The sequence below is a fragment of the Heterodontus francisci genome, chromosome 7, assembly GCF_036365525.1.
Source record: "Heterodontus francisci isolate sHetFra1 chromosome 7, sHetFra1.hap1, whole genome shotgun sequence".
NCBI lineage: Eukaryota > Metazoa > Chordata > Chondrichthyes > Heterodontiformes > Heterodontidae > Heterodontus > Heterodontus francisci.
The window spans coordinates 5,745,449-5,766,095 of NC_090377.1; the positions used below are offsets into that span (position 1 = coordinate 5,745,449).

The window sequence follows — 20,647 nt, forward strand, 5'->3', positions numbered from 1 at the left end:
GAGAAAGACAGGAAAATAAAATATGTTTCAAAAATAGGCTTCTTTCGAGACGACGAGATACCAGACATCTCAGAGCCCTGGATTCCCAGCTCTGGCAGGCTTAAAGGCAGCCCCATGATTGACCATACATTTAGACAGCACAGGCACCTGAATGGTGCAGGATTAGATGGGCAAATTGGAAATTGGTACTGGTACACTTACATAGTGATAGTATCAAGCAGGAGTAGAACATCAGTTAATCCACCCTATCCTGCAAATGTAACAGTGTAGAGGGAGCTTTACTCTGTATCTAACCCCGTTTTTTTTTAACCCCGTGTTTTTTTTTTGGGTAGCCTTTATACCCCAGGCCGCTTTTATATTTTTCACGTCGAGGGGGCTTTTATTGCTCAGGCCCCCTTTATATACATACTTATATATTTAAAATAACTTAATTAAAAACAGAAATAAACAAAAACTCAAATTAAAATACCATTCTCGGCGTCGACAATGCACTCCAGTCCCTGCGGTGCCCACCGGTCGCGGAAGGCCTCAAGCGTACCGGTGGACACCGCATGCTCCTTCTCCAGGGACACCCGGGCACGAACGTAACCGCGGAAGAGGGGCAGGCAATCGGGGAGGACGGACCCCCCGACGGCCCGCAACCTTGACCTGTGAATTGCCACCTTGGCCAGGCCCAGGAGCAGACCGACGAGGAGATCCTCCTCCCGGCCCACGCCCCTCCGCTCCTGGTGCCCAAAGATCATGAGCGTGGGGCTGAAGTGCAGCCAGAATTTGAGGAGCAGCCCCTTCAGATACTCAAAGAGGGGCTGCAACCTCGCACACTCCATGTATACATGGAACATGGACTCATCCAGGCCGCAGAAAGTACAGGTGGCCTGGGAGTCCGTGAAACTACCTAAAAGCCTATTGCACGGGACTGCTCTGTGCAGCACCCTCCACCCCAGGTCCCCGATGTAAAGGGGGAAGACTCCCGCGTAGAGAGACCTCCATCGGGTATTCCCCTCGCCGCCAGATGGCAACGCGGACCGCCAGGGCGTGTCCGGCCGACTGACGAGGGCGAGGAAGTGGAGAGTGTGCAGGAGCAGCCCGTACAGGAAACCCCTCCGCGCCGATTGGAATGGCACGGAGGGCATTTCCGAGAGGCGGCTCGGGTTGTGCGGGACCGGCTCCCGAGGAGGGTTTCGGGACCTGGGTCCGATGAGCAGTTCCGGCCGAGCGGGGCTCAGCCCGGCCGGGAACGCTCCGCACGCCCGAGCCCCCTCGCCACCCGGAGTGCGCTGGCGACGAATTTTTTCCGTCGGTGTCACTGCCTTCAAGACGACACGCAGCTCCCAGTGGAGTCCATTAGCCGCGCCTCTCTGAGGGAGTTGCCTGTCTTTTACCGGGATCTATTCAGAGTCTGGAACATGGTCGCCTCCAGTCAGGGCGCTCCCCCACCGGCGGAGGAGAGCTCCTCGGCTATCCGGGCGGCCGACTCCGGGGACGGTCCGGCGGGCGGAGGAGTAGCCGAAACCCCCGGGACTCCCCTCACTCCGGGTATCTAACCCCATGCTGTACCTGTCCTGGGAGTGTTTGATGGGGACAGTGTAGAGGGAGCTTTACTCTGTATCTAACCCCGTTGCTGTACCTGTCCTGGGAGTGTTTGATGGGGACAGTGTAGAGGGAGCTTTACTCTGTATCTAACCCTGTACTGTACCTGTCCTGGGAGTGTTTGATGGGGACAGTGCAGAGGGAGCTTTACTCTGTATCTAACCCCGTTCTTTTTTTTTCTTTCTTATTGAACAGGTTTGTGTTCGGCAGAACCTGCAGGTGCTCTGAATGGTTTCGCAGTTTGATAAGGTCCATATGTTTCACTCTCACTAATAGTTTTAATACATTCTTCCTGACTGTAACAGCAATCTGTCTCCATCTGTCTGCTCAATCCTTCCCCTCTGGAAAACTGGCCTGACAGGGAACTGTCATCAGTCAACATCTATTCCCGAAAATAGCTGCTCAAACCAGGCAGGGATTTTCATAATAGCCAGAGAAAATCGGTCACAGTGGAAACCGAGTTTTACTCTGTATCTAACCCCGTACTGTACCTGTCCTGGGAGTGTTTGATGGGACAGTGTAGAGGGAGCTTTACTCTGTATCTAACCCCGTTTTTTCTTTTTTTTCATGTCGAGGGGGCCTTTATTCCTCAGGCCCCCTTTATATACACACTTATATTTTTAAAATAACTTTATTAAAACCAGATAAATAAACAAAAAACTCAAATTAAAATGCCATTCTCGGCGTCGACGATGCACTCCAGTCCCTGCGGTGCCCACCGGTCGCGGAAGGCCTCAAGCATACCGGCGGACACCGCATGCTCCTTTTCCAGGGACATCCGGGTGCGAACGTAACCGCGGAAGAGGGGCAGGCAATCGGGGAGGACGGACCCCCCGACGGCCCGCAACCTGGACCTGTGAATTGCCACCTTGGCCAGGCCCAGGAGCAGACCGACGAGGAGATCCTCCTCCCGGCCCAAGCCCCTCTGCACCGGCTGCCCAATGATCAGGAGCGTGGGACTGAAGTGCAGCCAGAATTTGAGGAGCAGCCCTTTTGTATCTAACCCCATTTTTTTTTTTTTCTTTTTTTTTTCTATGGGGGACAGTGTAGAGGGAGCTTTACTCTGTATCTAACCCCATGCTGTACCTGTCCTGGGAGTGTTTGATGGGGACAGTGTAGAGGGAGCTTTACTCTGTATCTAACCCCGTTTTTTTTTTTTTCTTTTTCTTTTTTTTTCTATGGGGGACAGTGTAGAGGGAGCTTTACTCTGTATCTAACCCCATGCTGTACCTGTCCTGGGAGTGTTTGATGGGGACAGTGTAGAGGGAGCTTTACTCTGTATCTAACCCCGTGCTGTACCTGTCCTGGGAGTGTTTGATGGGGACAGTGTAGAGGGAGCTTTACTCTGTATCTAACCCCGTGCTTTACCTGTCCTGGGAGTGTTTGATGGGGACAGTGTAGAGGGAGCTTTACTCTGTATCTAACCCCGTACTGTACCTGTCCTGGGAGTGTTTGATGGGGACAGTGTAGAGGGAGCTTTACTCTGTATCTAACCCCGTGCTTTACCTGTCCTGGGAGTGTTTGATGGGGACAGTGTAGAGGGAGCTTTACTCTGTATCTAACCCCGTACTGTACCTGTCCTGGGAGTGTTTGATGGGGACAGTGTAGAGGGAGCTTTACTCTGTATCTAACCCCGTGCTGTACCTGTCTTGGGAGTGTTTGATGGGGGCGGGTGTAGACAGAGCTTTACTGTGTCATGGGAAGAATTCCAGTTTCATTCCTCATCTTAAGGAACACACTATTCACCAAATGATAGAAAGAGAAGCAAAGGGAATATTTACAAGAGTCATGTTGTGGTAGATTTGACACATTGTCCGATGCACACTGCTGTATCACACCCTCACAACAGGTCTCTGTGTTGGAAACCCATGACTATATTGACCTTGTCTCTCTGGAATTCAAGTGAGGGTGAATGAAAGAGTATAAAAATGAGAGAGCAAAGTGAAAAAAGAGGAAGTGAAGTAACAGAGAGGGGGAGAAAGAGAGACAGAAAGAGAAAGAGGAAGAACGGCAGGGACAATGGAAGGTGTCAGAAGGATTGGATAGAAAGGGAGAGACAGCCATCGTTAATTAGTGAGGGAGAGAGAAAGAAAATGAGGGGGAAGGGGACTGAAAGAGAGGAAGAGCGCAAGAGAGAAAGAATAAAAGAAAATTGAGACTGCGAGTTTGAGTGAGAAAAAGAGAAAGAGAACAGATGAGAGAACAGATAAAAATAAGCAAAAGGGTGAAACATTTAAAAGAAACATGAATGAGAGTTGTAGAGGGAGAGGGTGAGAGGGAGAGGGTGAGAGGGAGAGGGTGAGAGGGACAGGGTGAGAGGGAGAGGGTGAGAGGGAGAGGGTGAGAGGGAGAGGGTGAGAGGGACAGGGTGAGAGGGAGAGGGTGAGAGGGAGAGGGTGAGAGGGAGAGGGTGAGAGGGAGAGGGTGAGTCCAATAACTTAGACTCTTCCAAGTATTTCAAATGGTATTAATAATTTCACAAAACTGGAAAACCGGAAAAGAGGATGAACAAAACAGACCGCAAGAGATTGGGAAAAGTGAAGCATGAGATTGGAGGAAAGACAATGAGTTTGAAACCATGAAACTCGGCAGTGTTACAGCATTACTGTAATTTTGAGAGTCAGGTACAATTTCAGACTATATTTAGTGAGTTGCCTCCTACGAAATAACTGTTTCATTTTATGGTCAAATATTTTGCTAATTTCTCAGTTTGTGGGCGATAAAGGCATTGCACCCAGGGACTGCACTGAACAATACCAGATCCTGTGTTGCGTGAATTATAAACTTTTTCAGTACTTCCTGTAATCTCAGTTGTCAATGTATTTCAACCCCTGAAATGTTACCATCCACCTTCTGCTTGTGACTCATCCAGTAAGCCAAACGCAAGACAAAACTCACAACAGTGAAGATCTCAAGCAGCCTCTGTCAGACACTGTCATCCCAATCTGTCTTGACCTCATTTCACCCAGGACTAAGCAGGGAGGACTCCATGTCCTAACTCCTTGGCCCACTCAATCCTTCAGCAAACAGTGGTAGTAACCATTCTAATTATCTTTGGCATAATTCAAACTTAAGTCATGTTGGTGAAAGGATTGTGTCGCGTTAGAGTGGTCCACTTAATCAACCATGTGAGGGAGGAAGAGAGAGACTATTTCTTCATTTGATTTTGGAATTGCATGCAAATTCTTGTTTGGAGGTGATAGGACAATGCTAAACACACAGCCCGACCAATATCCATCAGACAGACACCATCTGTCTGGGCGACATGTTGAATCTAAGTGCCAGAGATGAAAGGACACTCATCAAACTTTCTTACTTTCTTCACCACACAAGCTCCCACCTGCCAGTTCAACAACCCATCCTTCTGCCCGATACAGAATTCACACCCAGCTACGAGAAGTGAAAGGTCTGTGCCGAGCGCACCACACCATTTCTGTGATTGTACTGAACTTCCAGCCCAAGGCCCAGAGGTATCAAGGAAGCTTCCAGCAGAGAAAGAGGCCATCAAATCTGTGCCAGTTCTTTGCCAGAACATTCCCAAACTAATCCCACTGCCCCACTCAATCCCCATAGCCCTGCATCAATCTCAAACTAATCCCATTGCCCCGCTCTCCCCATAGCCCTGTATCAATCCCTAACTAATCCCATTGCCCCACGCTCTCCCCAGAGCCCTGTATCAATCCCAGACTAATCCCACTGCCCCACTCTCTCCCCATAGCCCTGTATCAATCCCAAACGAATCCCACTGTCCCACACTCTCCGCATAGCCCTGTATCAATCCCCAAACTAATCCCACTGCCCCGCTCTCTGCCCATAGCACTCTATCGATCCCAAAGTAATCCCACTGTCCCGCTCTCTCTCCATAGCCTTGTATCAATCCCCAAACTAATCCCTCTGCCCCACTCTCTCTCCATAGCCTTGTATCAATCCCAAAGTAATCCCACTGCCCCGCTCTCTCCCCATAGCCTTGCATCAATCCCAAACTAATCCCACTGCCCCGCTCTCTCCCCATAGCCTTGCATCAATCCCAAACTAATCCCATTGCCCCGCTCTCCCCATAGCCCTGTATCAATCCCTAACTAATCCCATTGCCCCACGCTCTCCCCAGAGCCCTGTATCAATCCCAGACTAATCCCACTGCCCCACTCTCTCCCCATAGCCCTGTATCAATCCCAAACGAATCCCACTGTCCCACACTCTCCGCATAGCCCTGTATCAATCCCCAAACTAATCCCACTGCCCCGCTCTCTGCCCATAGCCCTGTATCAATCCCAAAGTAATCCCTCTTCCCAGCTCTCTCCCCATAGCCTTGTATCAATCCCCAAACTAATCCCACTGCCCCGCTCTCTCCCCATAGCCCTGTATCATCCCCAAACTAATCCCACTGCCCCGCTCTCTCCCCATAGCCCTTTATCAATCCCCAAACTAATCCCACTGACCTGCTCTCTCCCCATAGCCCTGTATCAATCCCCAAACTAATCCCACTGCCCCGCTCTCTCCCCATAGCCCTGTATCAATCCCCAAACTAATCCCACTGCCCCGCTCTCTCCCCATAGCCCTTTATCAATCCCCAAACTAATCCCACTGCCCCGCTTTCTCCCCATAGCCTTGTATTAATCCGCAAACTAATCCCACTGCCCCACTCTCTCATTGATAATGGATGACCACGTGTAAGCAGTGTTTACAGGAAGATATACTGATGTTAACGTTTGATGACAAATGGTTTATGTCACAGTTTGTAGCAGGTGTAAATCATCACTGGACCACAAGAGACAAAGGCAGTTTTTCCAATTTATAAGCAAATTATTATCCTTACCGTGCAGAGAGAGTTTGGAGAAGTCGGGTAATGTGTGTGGAAAGGCCACACTTGGTGTGCTGCCCCCACTCGGGCTGGACATCCCACTGGAGATGGGCGAGATGGTCTTGCCGTTGACAGTGGCATAGTTGGTTGAGCTGTTGGAGCGATCACCGCTCGACATCCGCCTTTTCTCTGGCAGTGCAGGCTGAGGACTGGTGACTAGGCAGTCTCGGGACGGGGGTGAGCCATTGGGTGCCTGTGGGATGGGCGCGGCAGTGAAAACTGCAGCGGTGGCTGGACTACTTGCGCCCGAGTTGTAGTAAGCTGGTGACACGGGGAAGCCTGGTGTTCCCGGTGTAGCATAGCCTGAGGAACTCCCCTGGCGTGAAAGTGTGGTATACCTCTCATCCAACTGCGCTGCAGGAATCGAATGACTATACAGAGGGTACGGCTCCAAGACTGGGCTACTGGGGGTAACTGGTGCGCTGGCACTAACAATGCCAGGGTATCTGGACATAATGGGGCTACTTGATGTGCCAGTCAGCATTCCATGAGCACCCACCGGATGCCTGCTCATACCCGGGCTTCCAGGAGGCATCGCTGCCCCAGCACTGATCATTCTCCTGCCCAAGGATGGGCTTGGTGGGGTATTAGTTGCCACCGTTCTATGGAGGGACTGTGGGCTTTCTGTCAACCCATGGACTCCCGTTGCGGGTTTGTCTAGTTGAAGTGCACTAGGGCTCAGTGACGAGTCGGAGGCCACAGCAAAGCTGCCTGAAGAGCTGCCAGTGCCGGGAAGTGAACGATTAGAAGGGGTGGTGTTGAGATAGCTGCTTTCAGGGTAGGATGTGTGAGAGAAGCTTGCAGATCTTAAACTGGAATCCAGAGAGGGCTGGGGTCGGGTGGTACTGTACCCATTGGCATCTGCTGACGAGCAGCTCGGGACGAAGGAGCTGAGGAAATAAAAAAAGAGAATTTAAGACGGGATTTAATTAAGTAAGAGGCAAGAGGGGTAGTTGGACAAGTTTAAGCTTTCAAGAAGCCTGGTCTGGTGACAGTGGGGGTCAGATTTTCAGAGGTGCTGCCCGTGAATCTTCAGCTATATTGTAGGAAGATTCCCACTGTTAACAGATACAAGACCCCACTGCAGAGTTCCAACTCCATAAAAAAAACTGCTCGCAATTGTCAGGAATGTCCCATGGTATTGCTGCTTCCAGTCGGGAGGAATGTTTAAGCAAGATGGAGTCTCACCTTCAGATCTCCCATTGAAAGATCAGCATTCCTCCTGCTCCTGGTTCAGTGGGTGACTGGACCACCCACTGTGGTACTGAGCCCCACACAGAGCAGGAAGATCCCAGGCTGCATCCTGGCCCTGTGCCGAGTGTGCTGATCTCACCCGGTGTGGTACTGAGCACCACACACAGAGACACAGAGCGGGTAACAAACCACAGACCTGCCACGTATTTATCATCTTTTACGCTCCACTTTAGGTAGTTGATTGAAATGAGTTTTCCTCCTCACCTCTCCATGCTGGCTAAGGGGCTACTGGTTGAAATCGGACTCGGGGAAGTGAATGATGAGAGACAGGGTATGTTCCTGGCTGGAGAATCCACGGTGTAGCTCTGACTCATGGGAGGACTCTGCAGATTACTCCCTCCAACTGCTGCTGTCCGCACAACAGACTCCACGTAACTCCTGGGCTCTGAGGGAAGAAAGAGAACAGGAAAGGCAGAGTTTCAGTCAATAAACCCAGGAATCGACTGACTGAGCAGGACAATGTGGAGCAAAGCGGAAATCAGGGCGAATCAACATTCTTCCACAAATCACAATAAATATTCTATACTTGCCTGGGGGAATATTACATTCCTCTGTATATTATATCAGAACACACCATGAGTTATTGGCTATAACACTGCTGTATATATTATATAAGAACACACAGTATATAACTGGGTGAAACACTGAATGTATTATATAATAACACACCGTGCGTTACTGGGTATAACAATGTATATATTACATAATAACACACTGTGTGTTACTAGGTGTAATACTGTATATATTATATAATAACACACTATCTGTTAGTGGGTATTACACGCTATATATTATACAATAACACACTCTACATTACTGGGTGTAACATTGTATAACAACACACAGTGTGTTACTGGATATAACACTAACTATTACATAATAACACATCACGCATAACTGGGTTTTAACACTCCTGTATGTATGATATAGTTACGCACTATGTGTTACTGGATATAACATTCCTGTACATATTATAAAATAATACATAGTGTGTTAGTGGGTATAACAATCCTGTATATAATATATAGTAACATACCGTGTGTTACTTGGTGTAACAGTCTATACATTATCAGTCCGTTAACACCTTTTCTGTACTAATGCTTTGTCTTTCAACACTCTTTTGGGCCTCCTTATCTCGAGAGACAATGGATACGCGCCTGGAGGTGGTCAGTGGTTTGTGAAGCAGCGCCTGGAGTGGCTATAAAGGCCAATTCTGGAGTGACAGGCTCTTCCACAGGTGCTGCAGAGAAATTTGTTTGTTGGGGCTGTTGCACAGTTGGCTCTCCCCTTTCGCCTCTGTCTTTTTTCCTGCCAACTACTAAGTCTCTTCGACTCGCCACAATTTAGCCCTGTCTTTATGGCTGCCCGCCAGCTCTGGCGAATGCTGGCAACTGACTCCCACGACTTGTGATCAATGTCACACGATTTCATGTCGCGTTTGCAGACGTCTTTATAACGGAGACATGGACGGCCGGTGGGTCTGATACCAGTGGCGAGCTCGCTGTACAATGTGTCTTTGGGGATCCTGCCATCTTCCATGCGGCTCACATGGCCAAGCCATCTCAAGCGCCGCTGACTCAGTAGTGTGTATAAGCTGGGGATGTTGGCCGCTTCAAGGACTTCTGTGTTGGAGATATAGTCCTGCCACCTGATGCCAAGTATTCTCCGAAGGCAGCGAAGATGGAATGAATTGAGACGTCGCTCTTGGCTGGCATACGTTGTCCAGGCCTCGCTGCCGTAGAGCAAGGTACTGAGGACACAGGCCTGATACACTCGGACTTTTGTGTTCCGTGTCAGTGCGCCATTTTCCCACACTCTCTTGGCCAGTCTGAACATAGCAGTGGAAGCCTTACCCATGCGCTTGTTGATTTCTGCATCTAGAGACAGGTTACTGGTGATAGTTGAGCCTAGGTAGGTGAACTCTTGAACCACTTCCAGAGCGTGGTCGCCAATATTGATGGATGGAGCATTTCTGACATCCTGCCCCATGATGTTCGTTTTCTTGAGGCTGATGGTTAGGCCAAATTCATTGCAGGCAGACGCAAACCTGTCGATGAGACTCTGCAGGCATTCTTCAGTGTGAGATGTTAAAGCAGCATCGTCAGCAAAGAGGAGATCTCTGATGAGGACTTTCCGTACTTTGGACTTCGCTCTTAGACGGGCAAGGTTGAACAACCTGCCCCCTGATCTTGTGTGGAGGAAAATTCCTTCTTCAGAGGATTTGAACGCATGTGAAAGCAGCAGGGAGAAGAAAATCCCAAAAAGTGTGGGTGCGAGAACACAGCCCTGTTTCACACCACTCAGGATAGGAAAGGGCTCTGATGAGGAGCCACCATGTTGAATTGTGCCTTTCATATTGTCATGGAATGAGGTGATGATACTTAGTAGCTTTGGTGGACATCCGATCTTTTCTAGTAGTCTGAAGAGACCACGTCTGCTGACGAGGTCAAAGGCTTTGGTGAGATCAATGAAAGCATGCATCCGCAGTATTTTGCTTTTATTAAATAACACACCATGTGTTACTGGGTGTAATGTATGTATTATATAACAACACACAGTGTATTGCTGGGTATAACACGCTATACATTATAGAATAACACACCGTGTTACTGGGTATAACACTCCTGTATATATTATATAATAACACACCATGTGTTACTGGATGTACTGTTGTATATATTATATAATAACATACTGTATGTTAATGGGTATAACACTCTGTATATATTACATATGCGACACACTGTGCTTTACTGGGCATAACACAATATATTATATTATAACACACCATGTGTTACTGGGTCTAACACGATATATTATATAATAACACACCATGTGTTACTGAGAGTAACACTCCTGCCTCTTACACTGTATCAGTGATACAATCACTATTTTGTTGGCATCTGGGATGTTCCACTGAACCCGTGTCCTATTTACTAGTTATCACCAGAACTGACTCAACGTCAGTGGTTATACGTTGTCAAACCATCCCCAACGAGCAGTGGGGAGAATACAAACAGGGTCAGTTGAGGGTAAACCTAATGTTGGGTGGGGGAGAGCAGGCTGGTGACATGGGCACCATAGACCAGATAAAATCAGAGCCTGACATTCCTGAATGGTTTGCAATGCCTCCACTCAGCTGCTGGTTTAAAAGAGAGGTTTAACCAGCCTGCGTCGCTGTGGAGTCAAAACAAACACTCGAGCTGTTGCTAGCCCAATATCAAATCATTTCAGGTCAGCGATGTTCATGTGGGGACATCAAGTGTCATTCGCACATCTGTACTGTCATGCTTGGCCCCCACCTGCCAAGAATGAGGCACATTAATTTTGTCATGAACATTGATTTTAAGCTGTTACTGGGGTGAAGAAAGGACTTGTTCAACAGATCAGCCGTGGCTGGAAAAGACATTTGCATATTAACAGACAGTGATTGGAAGGACAAAGGACCATTCCCTGACACATTCAACCCACAATGGACCTTGATCACCAGGTATTGTGTGCAAGAGGAGCATTCCAGAGACTGCTAAGGTGATACAATCCAAGGGGTGGTCAGACCAGCTAGTTACATGACTAACCTGCATGGCAACCTGGGTTTTTCTGAATTGTACAAACAGTTTGAACTGAAAGTGTCTGTTTGCTCCTATACTGAGAAGATCTCTCCTGTCTGCTCCCATCTCTTTCTCATAAGCCTCTGAATCCACTGAAGACACATGAACCCCAAGAGAGAAAAGTCTCCAACAGCGAACAAGGTTTAAGAAGAATACTAGGCCCCAACGAAAAGCAAGATCTACCTACAATCAAGGACTCGACAGTGAGCTTGAAGAACCGTAACAAAAACTCTTCAGATATTGCCTCAAACTTTTCCACTTTATTTTACTTCTGCTCTTTTCTGTCTCTATTTGCATGTGTGTATCGCGTATGCATACTAGCGTGGGCGCGTCGTGTATCCGTAGGCATCAACCAAATTAGAGTTTAAGTTCAAATTTAATAAATTTCAACTTTTCATCTTTAAACCTAAGAAAAAAGTTTGTTCTGGTTTCTTTGCCTTATAATTGGAAAGCGGTGAACCAGGATTCACTGAGGTGGAGCTAAAATCATGGTGTTTTAACAATTAAACCCTGTTACAGTAAGACTAGGTGAAGAATGAAAGGGAATCCGAGACACCTTTCTCAACTGCTCGTAACAGAAATTTGGGGGTTACCGTCCTGGATTTTACCCACAGACAAACGAGAGAAATTGGAAGTGGGAAGCCAAATTGTTCCCAATCAAAAAGAGCAAGATTTTAATACAGGTTTTCTTGTGGTTGTGTGTACTTGAATACTAACATGTCTGCAACTGAAGCTAGTAATTCCCCAAGCCAGGGTGAAGTAATTTGGGATAAGTTAAAAGCACTATCCATGGAGGAGTTGAGGAAAATGGCTGAGCAGTGTGGGATCACTGTACGTGGCAAGGCTAGGAAGTCTGAACTCTTAAGGCTAGTGGCCAACCATTTTTCCCTTGAATCTGAAGAAGCAGAAGCAGTGTTAGAAGCAGACCCAGACAGGGTATTGTTAGCAAAGATACAACTGGAACAGAGGAAACTTGAATTAGAAGACAGGGAAAGAGAAAGGGTGAGACAGGAAAAAGAGAGAGAAAGACAGGAGAAGTAGAAAGAAAGAGCCTTCCAGAAGGAACGTGAAGAAAAAGAAAGACAGGAGAAGGAACGAGAGAGAGAGGAGAGGGTTATGCCTCACCAAGTCGAAGTGCCACAGGGGAGTGCAGTTAAGTCTGCACAAATACCTGCAGGCAGGAGTGCCCAAAGGGTAGATTATCAAAGAATCCTCCCCCACAGTCAGAACCAAAGAGAACCACCCATCCCCCAAAGTCAAAAACCTTTGCATGACTCAACAAAGCACTGAAGGAGAGTTCAGGATAGCCCCGCCCACTACTGACTCTCCTGAAAAAAAAAATTACTTCAGCAGGAACAAAGACATGGAAATGGGCAAATGGAAGAGAGATTTCCCCAAAAAGAACCACATTTTTACTGGGATGCCAAAAGGGGGGCAGGGGGGCGGGGACAGTTTTAATAAGTTTTAGGATTTGTGAATGAATGAGAGAAATGCATGTTTTTTTGGCTGCATTTGCTGACAACACAACCACTAGGTGGTGAGGTACTTGCACATGTGTTAATGCAGGATCTTCCACTGCAACATCAGCGTCTGCAATGTTCAGGCAGCTTCCGGGATTAAAGATGGCGCTGCTCAATTTATCATAGGAAACGTTTATGGCTAGCATTAAGTTGGATGGAAGCCCAGTAATATGGTATATATGTTATAGGATACTAACTGTAATCCTCAGATCCATTTAATATTCCAGTAATCCTATGAAATACAAAAGCAATTTTATGATTGAATTTCCAATGCAAGACCCAATTGGCACCCCGATCGAAAATCTTGCAGAGTATAAAATGTGCTGCCAATTCGTTATTGAGATTCATTGAAATTACTGACAAGGACTGATTTCACCTGAACGTAGCTACTAGCTCCCGCCCCACTGGCTGCTCTCCACCCTTGGTAACTCGCTTTCTCCCCCTCCTCCCCACCGGCTGCTTCCCCCCTTGGTAACTCGCTTCCCCCCTCGGAAACTCGCTTTCTCCCCCTCCTCCCCACCGGCTGCTTCCCCCCTCGGTAACTCGCTTTCTCCCCCTCCTCCCCACCGGCTGCTTCCCCCCTCGGTAACTCGCTTCCCCCCTCGGAAACTCGCTTTCTCCCCCTCCTCCCCACCGGCTGCTTCCCCCCTCGAAACTCGCTTTCTCCCCCTCCTCCCCACTGGCTGCTCTCCCCCCTTGGTAACTCGCTTTCTCCCCCTCCTCCCCACCGGCCGCTTCCCCCCTCAAAACTCGCTTTCTCCCCCTCCTCCCCACCGGCTGCTTCCCCCCTCGAAACTCGCTTTCTCCCCCTCCTCCCCACTGGCTGCTCTCCCCCCTTGGTAACTCGCTTTCTCCCCCTCCTCCACACCGGCCGCTTCCCCCCTCGGAAACTCGCTTTCTCCCCCTCCTCCCCACCGGCCGCTTCCCCCCTCGGAAACTCGCTTTCTCCCCCTCCTCCCCACCGGCTGCTTCCCCCTACCCCACCCCTTCCAGCCACTCGCTCCAGACCTCGCTGTCTGGCCGCTCGCTCCCACGTTTCATCAGTCTCCACCCGCCACCCGAAGAAGCAAGGCGGGCCGCAAGGGGTGACCGGGCGACGTAGGAGCAAGTGGCTGAGAGGAGGGAAGTGGCGCAGCCTAGAGCTAGTGGCTAGAGGGGGCGGTGGGAGGCGGGACAGGGAGCAAGCCGCCGAGAGCGGGATGGCGCGAAGCTGGGAACAATCGGCCAAGGGAGTGGGAGGGAAACAGCGAGGCCTGCAGCAAGCGGCTGAGGAGAGGAAGCATGGAGGCCTGCAGCAAGTTGCCGAGAGGGGGGAGGTGGCTAGTGGGGCGGGTGCGAGTGACGGGGATCGAGCTCCAGCCTCAAAGTCTCCCATTCAGCCGCTCCCTCCAGCCAAGTGGGATGCTGGATACACGATGACGCTTTATCAGCCATGCACGAAGATGGACCAGGCGCAGATATGCGATGACTTTGGCGCTGCGTGATGACATCATCCCACGCACACGCCACTTAGTCCTGGCAAGATGCCGCTGTGCAGCTTGGCACACTCTGATGACATCAGCAGGCCGCTGCTTTGTCAGGAATCGCTGTTTCTTTTATCTTACATTTTTCTTGACCCTTTTAATGAAATGCACTTTTCTCAAAGCGCATTTCATTCTGCTGGGTGTGGAGGTGTCACGCTTGGCCCCCACCTGCCAAGAGACTGCGAAGGTGATACAATCCAAGACATGGTCAGACCAGTTAGTCACATGACTAGCCTGCTTGGCAACCTGGGGTCTTCTGAATTGTACAAACAGTTTGTAATCAGAAAGTCTGTTTTCTCCTGGACTGAGAAGATCTTTCCTGTCTGCTCCCACCTCTTTCTCACAAGCCTCTGAATCCACTAAAAACACATGAACCCCAAGAGAGAAAAGTCTCCAACAGCGAACAAGGTTTAAGAATACTGGGCCCCAACGAAAAACAAGAACTACCTATAATCCAGGACTTTACAGTGAGCTTGAAGAACCGTAACAAAAACTCTTCAGATATTGCCTCAGACATTTCCACTTTATTTTTCTTCTGCTCTTTTCTGTCTCTATTTGCACGTGACTATCGCTTATGCATACTAGCGTGGGCGGGTCATGTATCCGTAGGCGTCAACCGAATTAGAGTTTAAGTTTAATAAATTTCAACTTTTCTTCTTTAAACCTAAGAAAAAAGGTTTGTTTTGGTTTCTTTGCCTTATAATTGGATAGCGGTGAAGAAGGGTTCACCAAGTCGGAGCTAAAAACACGGTGTTTTAAAAATTAAACCCTGATACGGTAAGACCAGATGAAGGCTGAGAGGGACCCCTAGACATCTTTCTCACCTCATCGTAACAGTACTCATACACTGGTGGGATAGGATTGGGGGTTTCTGGAATTGACCTTTTGTAATATTGTGGGACATTTCTCAGCGGGCATCTGTCATCCTCCTATGTATTGGGATCAGGCTCCCGTTATTTCCCAAGGGGGTCTCTGTAGCACTGCATCAGGCTGCAAAGCACTCCCAACACAGGCTCAAGACAGGATTCCGTATAAGTGTAGGAAAATTAGTAACTGAGGGAGAGACAATTGTCACAAGTTACAAGAAGAGTTAAAGTTCCTGGCCTTCTCCCAGCCAGTACCAATTAATACTCTGATCCACACCTCCCTGGGGTACTCAACGTGCACTGAACATCACAGAGATTAACTACATGTTCTAAGTTGATTCGCATTGAATTAAAAATGACAGAGTCAGAAAAGAAAGGGAGATAAAGAAAGAGACAATAGGAGAGACACCGAAACAGTCATAGACAGAGAGAGAGAGAGAGACAGCAAGAGAGACAGAACAGGAGAGACAATCAGACAGGAGGCAAGAGATGGAGATTGTCAGAAAAGAGACAGAAAAACAGGGAAAAAAAGATAGACAACAGGAGAGAAAGAGCCAAAGAGAGAGAGAGAAAGAATCAGAATGGGTGACTAACCCTGAGAAGGAAAGCATAGAGGGAGAATGACAGGTACAGGAAGAGAGAGAGAGAGACAATGAGAGAGACAATGAGCGAAAGAGAGAGAAAAACAAAGACAACAGTTAACACGGAGAAAGCGATACAGAGCAAAAGAGAGATGAAGAGAAACACCCAATTAGAGAGTCAGAAAGGGAGCAGAGAAACAGTGAGAGAGACAGAGATAGAGGCAGTGAAGGTGAAGGAGAAAGAGAGAGAGGGAGAGAAACAGTCAGATGGAAAGATAGAGACAGCCGCCTACATACCAATTCCTGTCAGGCTCCAGTCAAGCGTGGGAAAGCTGTGAGATCTCAGCAAGTGAAATATTAAATCCACCAGAGCCAAGTACAAGCAGCATCACTCAGTGGTTTTCCTATTAACCATTGTCCTTCTGAACTCCTGAGAACTTGATGCCACACGTTATTCCTCTCCCCTTCGCCCTTTCACACCCCTCTCACTGTCGCTAGTCCACAGCCATAACTGAGAAGAATCCTTTTAGTGGTGCCGGTAACTCAGGTCTTTGCTGGAGAGATAGTTTCATGAGATGTAGATTATAAATATGCAAAGTTCATGGACTAAAATTGTGACAGAAGCAACATTGAAAGATGTTTTTTCCCCATAAAGAGATGTCTTCACTCAGTGAAACTTGATCACCTCAGCAGATCTGTAAAATAATTTACTCAATTATTACTGCATAGTTTGCACTTTGTTTTGGCTTCTACATTAAGACACCGAAGCTTGTTCATGGTCCAGTGGTCTGTTGATTAACTTTGCCCTAATTTCAGCAAGTACACTGGTTGCCTTGTCTTCAACTCTGTGTTGTTCCCCTGGGCCCATACACTTCCTTATACATTAGCGAGAGAGAGATGTATGGCGAATTCAAACAGCACAAGATGTAACGAAGGAGGAAGGTGGACTCAGAGCCCTGGATACAGTTGCTTTGACTAAAATTTTCTTTAAATGATAATGGGCATGGAGCCTAGTGGAAAAGTCCAGAATAATTCTTTACTCTGCCTTTCTCTTTTCTGGTGCTGGCTTCCTCATCAGCTCAGTTTGGCAGATCCTCACTACTAATGGGTATGTTCAAATTGCCTCGTTCTGTTTGACACAAAGGCTTCCGTCTAAGTCAGAGCCCGGCTGCTTACCAAGGCACGTAGTTTGCCAGCCTCCAGATAGAAAAACAGGCTGGAAACACTGGGCTCTCCAACTGTTAACAGCTCCGACAACTCCCCCATTCCCCAGCCCACGACCCCCAGCACCCCTTCAGTTCCTCCCGACTCCAGCTGGTTAATCAAAGACCAGGATCCACCCCCATTTAGGACCCGACAGCAGCATGTCGAGTGGGTTTCCCCCAAAGATGGAAAATAGACACCCAATCAGCTGTCGTTAGAACAAAGAACATTCTCTCCATTAATTTCAGTCCCAGGTTAAGTTTAATTGGTTGCTGGGGGTTGCTAGTTTGTATTGCATTTAGATTTATCAGTTACTGAGGATTACTAGTTAGGCAAGGTTATCAGCTGTTGAAGATTATTAGTTACTCGGATTTTATGGTCTTTCAGACACTAATTTTTTTTCATCAGAAACAAATCAAATTCAGGGATTCAAACACTGATCCCAATCCCTCACAATCTTGTGCAACCATCATCCCTCTCATGAATCTAATCCCAAAACGTGACCACATTCCATTCACCCCGTCCCTATCTCACTTCCCCTCACCCTAGCTCACTCCCCCCCTGCCGATCTCACTCCCCCCTCTGCCGATCTCACTTCCCCCTGCCTATCTCACTCACCCCTCTGCCTATCTCACTTCCCCCTGCCTATCTCACTCACCCCTCTGCCTATCTCACTCACCTCTCCCTATCCCACTCCCCCTCTCCCTATCCCCACCTCACTCCCCCTCTCCCCACCTCACTCCCCCTCTCCCCACCTCACTCCCCCTCTCCCCACCTCACTCCCCCTCTCCCCACCTCTTTCCCCCTCTCCCCATCTCACTCCCCCTCTCCCCATCTCACTCCCCCTCTCCCCATCTCACTCCCCCTCTCCCCATCTCACTCCTCCTCTCCCCATCTCACTCCTCCTCCCCCATTTCACTTTCCCTCTCCATATCTCATTCCCCCTCTCCTTGTCTCACACCCCGTCCCTATCGCACTTCCTCCATCCCTAACTCACTCCCCCGTCCCTATCTCACTCCCCTGTCCCTATACCTATCTAACTCCCTATCTCACTCCCCTGTCCCTATACCTATCTAACTGCCTATCTCACTCCCCCTGTCCCTATCTCACAACCCCCCTCCCCATCCCTATCTAACTTGCCCTCTCCCTATCTCACTCCCCCCGTCCCTATCTCACTCCCCCTCTCCCCACCTCACACCCCCTCTCCCCACCTCACACCCCCTCTCCCCACCTCACTCCCCCTCTCCCCACTTCACTCCCCCTCTCCCCATCTCACTCCTCCTCCCCCATCTCACTCTCCCTCTCCATATCTCATTCCCCCTCTCCTTGTCTCACTCCCCTGTCCCTATCTCACTCCCCCTGTCCCTATCTCACTCCCCCATCTCACTCCCCCCTCCCTATCCTTATCTAACTCGCCCTCTCCCTATCTCACTCCCCCTGTCCCTATCTCACTCCCCCCATCTCACTTCCCCCTCCCTATCCCTATCTCACTTTCCCCTCCCTATCCCTATCTCACTCCCCCCTCCCTATCCCTATCTAACTCCCTATCTGACTCCCCCGTCCATATCCCACTCTCTCGCTCCCTATCTCACTCCCCCGTCCCTATCTCACTCCCCTGTCCCTATCTCACTCCCCCGTCCCTATCTCACTCCCCCGTCCCTATCTCACTCCCCTGTCCCTATCTCACTCCCCCGTCCCTATCTCACTCTCCTGTCCCTATCTCATTCCTCCTTTCCCTATTTCACTCTATCTCTCCCTATCTCATACGCCGTCCCTATCGCACTACCCCCATCCCTAACTCACTCCCTATCTCACTCCCCGTCCCTATAGAGTTAGGCTCATAGTGTTATACAGCACAGAAACAGGCCCTTCGGCCCATCGTGTCTGTGCCACCTATCAAGCACCTAACTATTCTAATCCCATTTTCCAGCACTTGGCCCGTAGCCTTGTATGCTACGGCGTTTCAAATGCTCATCTAAATACTTCTTAAATGTTGTGAGGGTTCCTGCCTCTACCACCTCTTCAGGCAGTGTGTTCTAGATTCCAACCACCCTCTGGATGAAAAAATGTTTCCTCAAATCCCCTCTAAACCTCCTGCCCCTTACCTTAGATCTATGCCCTCTGGTTATTGACCACTCACAGAATCACAGAATAATACAGTGCAGAAGAGGCCCTTCGGCCCATCGAGTCTGCACCGATGCATTAAAGACACCTGACCTGTCTACCTAATCCCATTTGCCAGCACTTGACCCATAGCCTTGAATGTTATGACGGGCCAAGTGCTCATCCAGGTACTTTTTAAAGGATGTGAGGCAACCTGCCTCTACCACCCTCCCAGGCAGTGCATTCCAGACCATCACTACCTTCTGGGTAAAAAAGTTATTCCTCAAATCCCCCTTAAACCTCCCGCCCCTCACCTTAAACTTGTGACCCCTCGTAACTGACTCTTCAACTAAGGGGAGCAGCTGCTCCCTATCCACCCTGTCCATGCCCCTCATAATCCTGTACACCTCGATAAGGTCACCCCTCAGTCTTCTCTGCTCCAGTGAAAATAACCCAAGCCTATCCAACCTCTCTTTATAGCTTAAATGTTCCATCCCAGGCAACATCCTGGTGAATCGTCTCTGCACCCCCTCCAATGCAATCACATCCTTCCTATAATGTGGCAACCAGAATTGCACACAGTACTCCAGCTGTGGCCTTACCAAAGTTCTGTACAACTCCAGCCTCACCGCTCCAGCGACCCGGGTTCAATTCTGGGTACTGCCTGTGTGGAGTTTGCAAGTTCTCCCTGTGTCTGCGTGGGTTTCCTCCGGGTGCTCCGGTTTCCTCCCACAGCCAAAAGACTTGCAGGTTGATAGGTAAATTGGCCATTATAAATTGCCCCTAGTATAGGTAGGTGGTAGGGAAATATAGGGACAGGTGAGGATGGAGTTGGAATATGGGATTAGTGTAGGATTAGTATAAATGGGTGTTTAATGGTCGGCACAGACTCGGTGGGCCGAAGGGCCCGTTTCAGTGCTGTATATCTAAAATCTAAAAAAAGAAAATCCCTGCTTTTGTAATCTATGCCTCGATTGATAAAGGCAAGTGTCCCATATGCCTTTTTCACCACCTTATTAACCTGCCCTTCTGCCTTCAGAGATCTATGGACAAACACGCCAAGGTCCCTTTGTTCCTCGGAACTTCCCAGTGTCAGGCCATTCATTGAATACTTCCGTGTCACATTACTCCTTCCAAAGTGCATCACCTCATACTTTTCAGCGTTAAATTCCATCTGCCACTTTTCTGCCCATTTGACCATCCCGTCTATATCTTCCTGTAACCCAAGACACTCAACCTCACTGTTAACCACTCGACCAATCTTTGTGTCATCCGCGAACTTACTGATCCTATCCCCCACATAGTCATCTATGTCGTTTATATAAATGACAAACAATAGGGGACCCAGCACAGATCCCTGTGGTACGCCACTGGACACTGGCTTCCAGTCACTAAAACAGCCGTCTGTCATCACTCTCTGTCTCCTACAGCTAAGCCAATTTTGAATCCACCTTATCAAGTTACCCTGTATCCCATGTGCATTTGCTTTCTTGATAAGTCTCCCATGTGGGACCTTGTCAAAGGCTTTGCTGAAATCC

The 20,647-nt window shown here is 48.8% G+C and overlaps 1 protein-coding gene across 17 annotated transcripts in view; it reads right to left on the minus strand.

Moving 5' to 3' along the window:
* tns1b (tensin 1b) overlaps nucleotides 1-20,647 on the minus strand; it is a 939,527-nt gene that overhangs the window by 33,923 nt on the left and 884,957 nt on the right. For all 17 annotated transcript variants that reach the window (XM_068034709.1, XM_068034713.1, XM_068034718.1 and 14 more), the window contains 2 exons: nucleotides 7,910-8,090; nucleotides 6,407-7,341 (listed from right to left, as the gene is read on the minus strand). In XM_068034709.1, coding sequence (XP_067890810.1) covers nucleotides 6,407-7,341; nucleotides 7,910-8,090 — 1,116 coding nt within the window. The remainder of the gene's footprint in view (nucleotides 1-6,406; nucleotides 7,342-7,909; nucleotides 8,091-20,647) is intronic.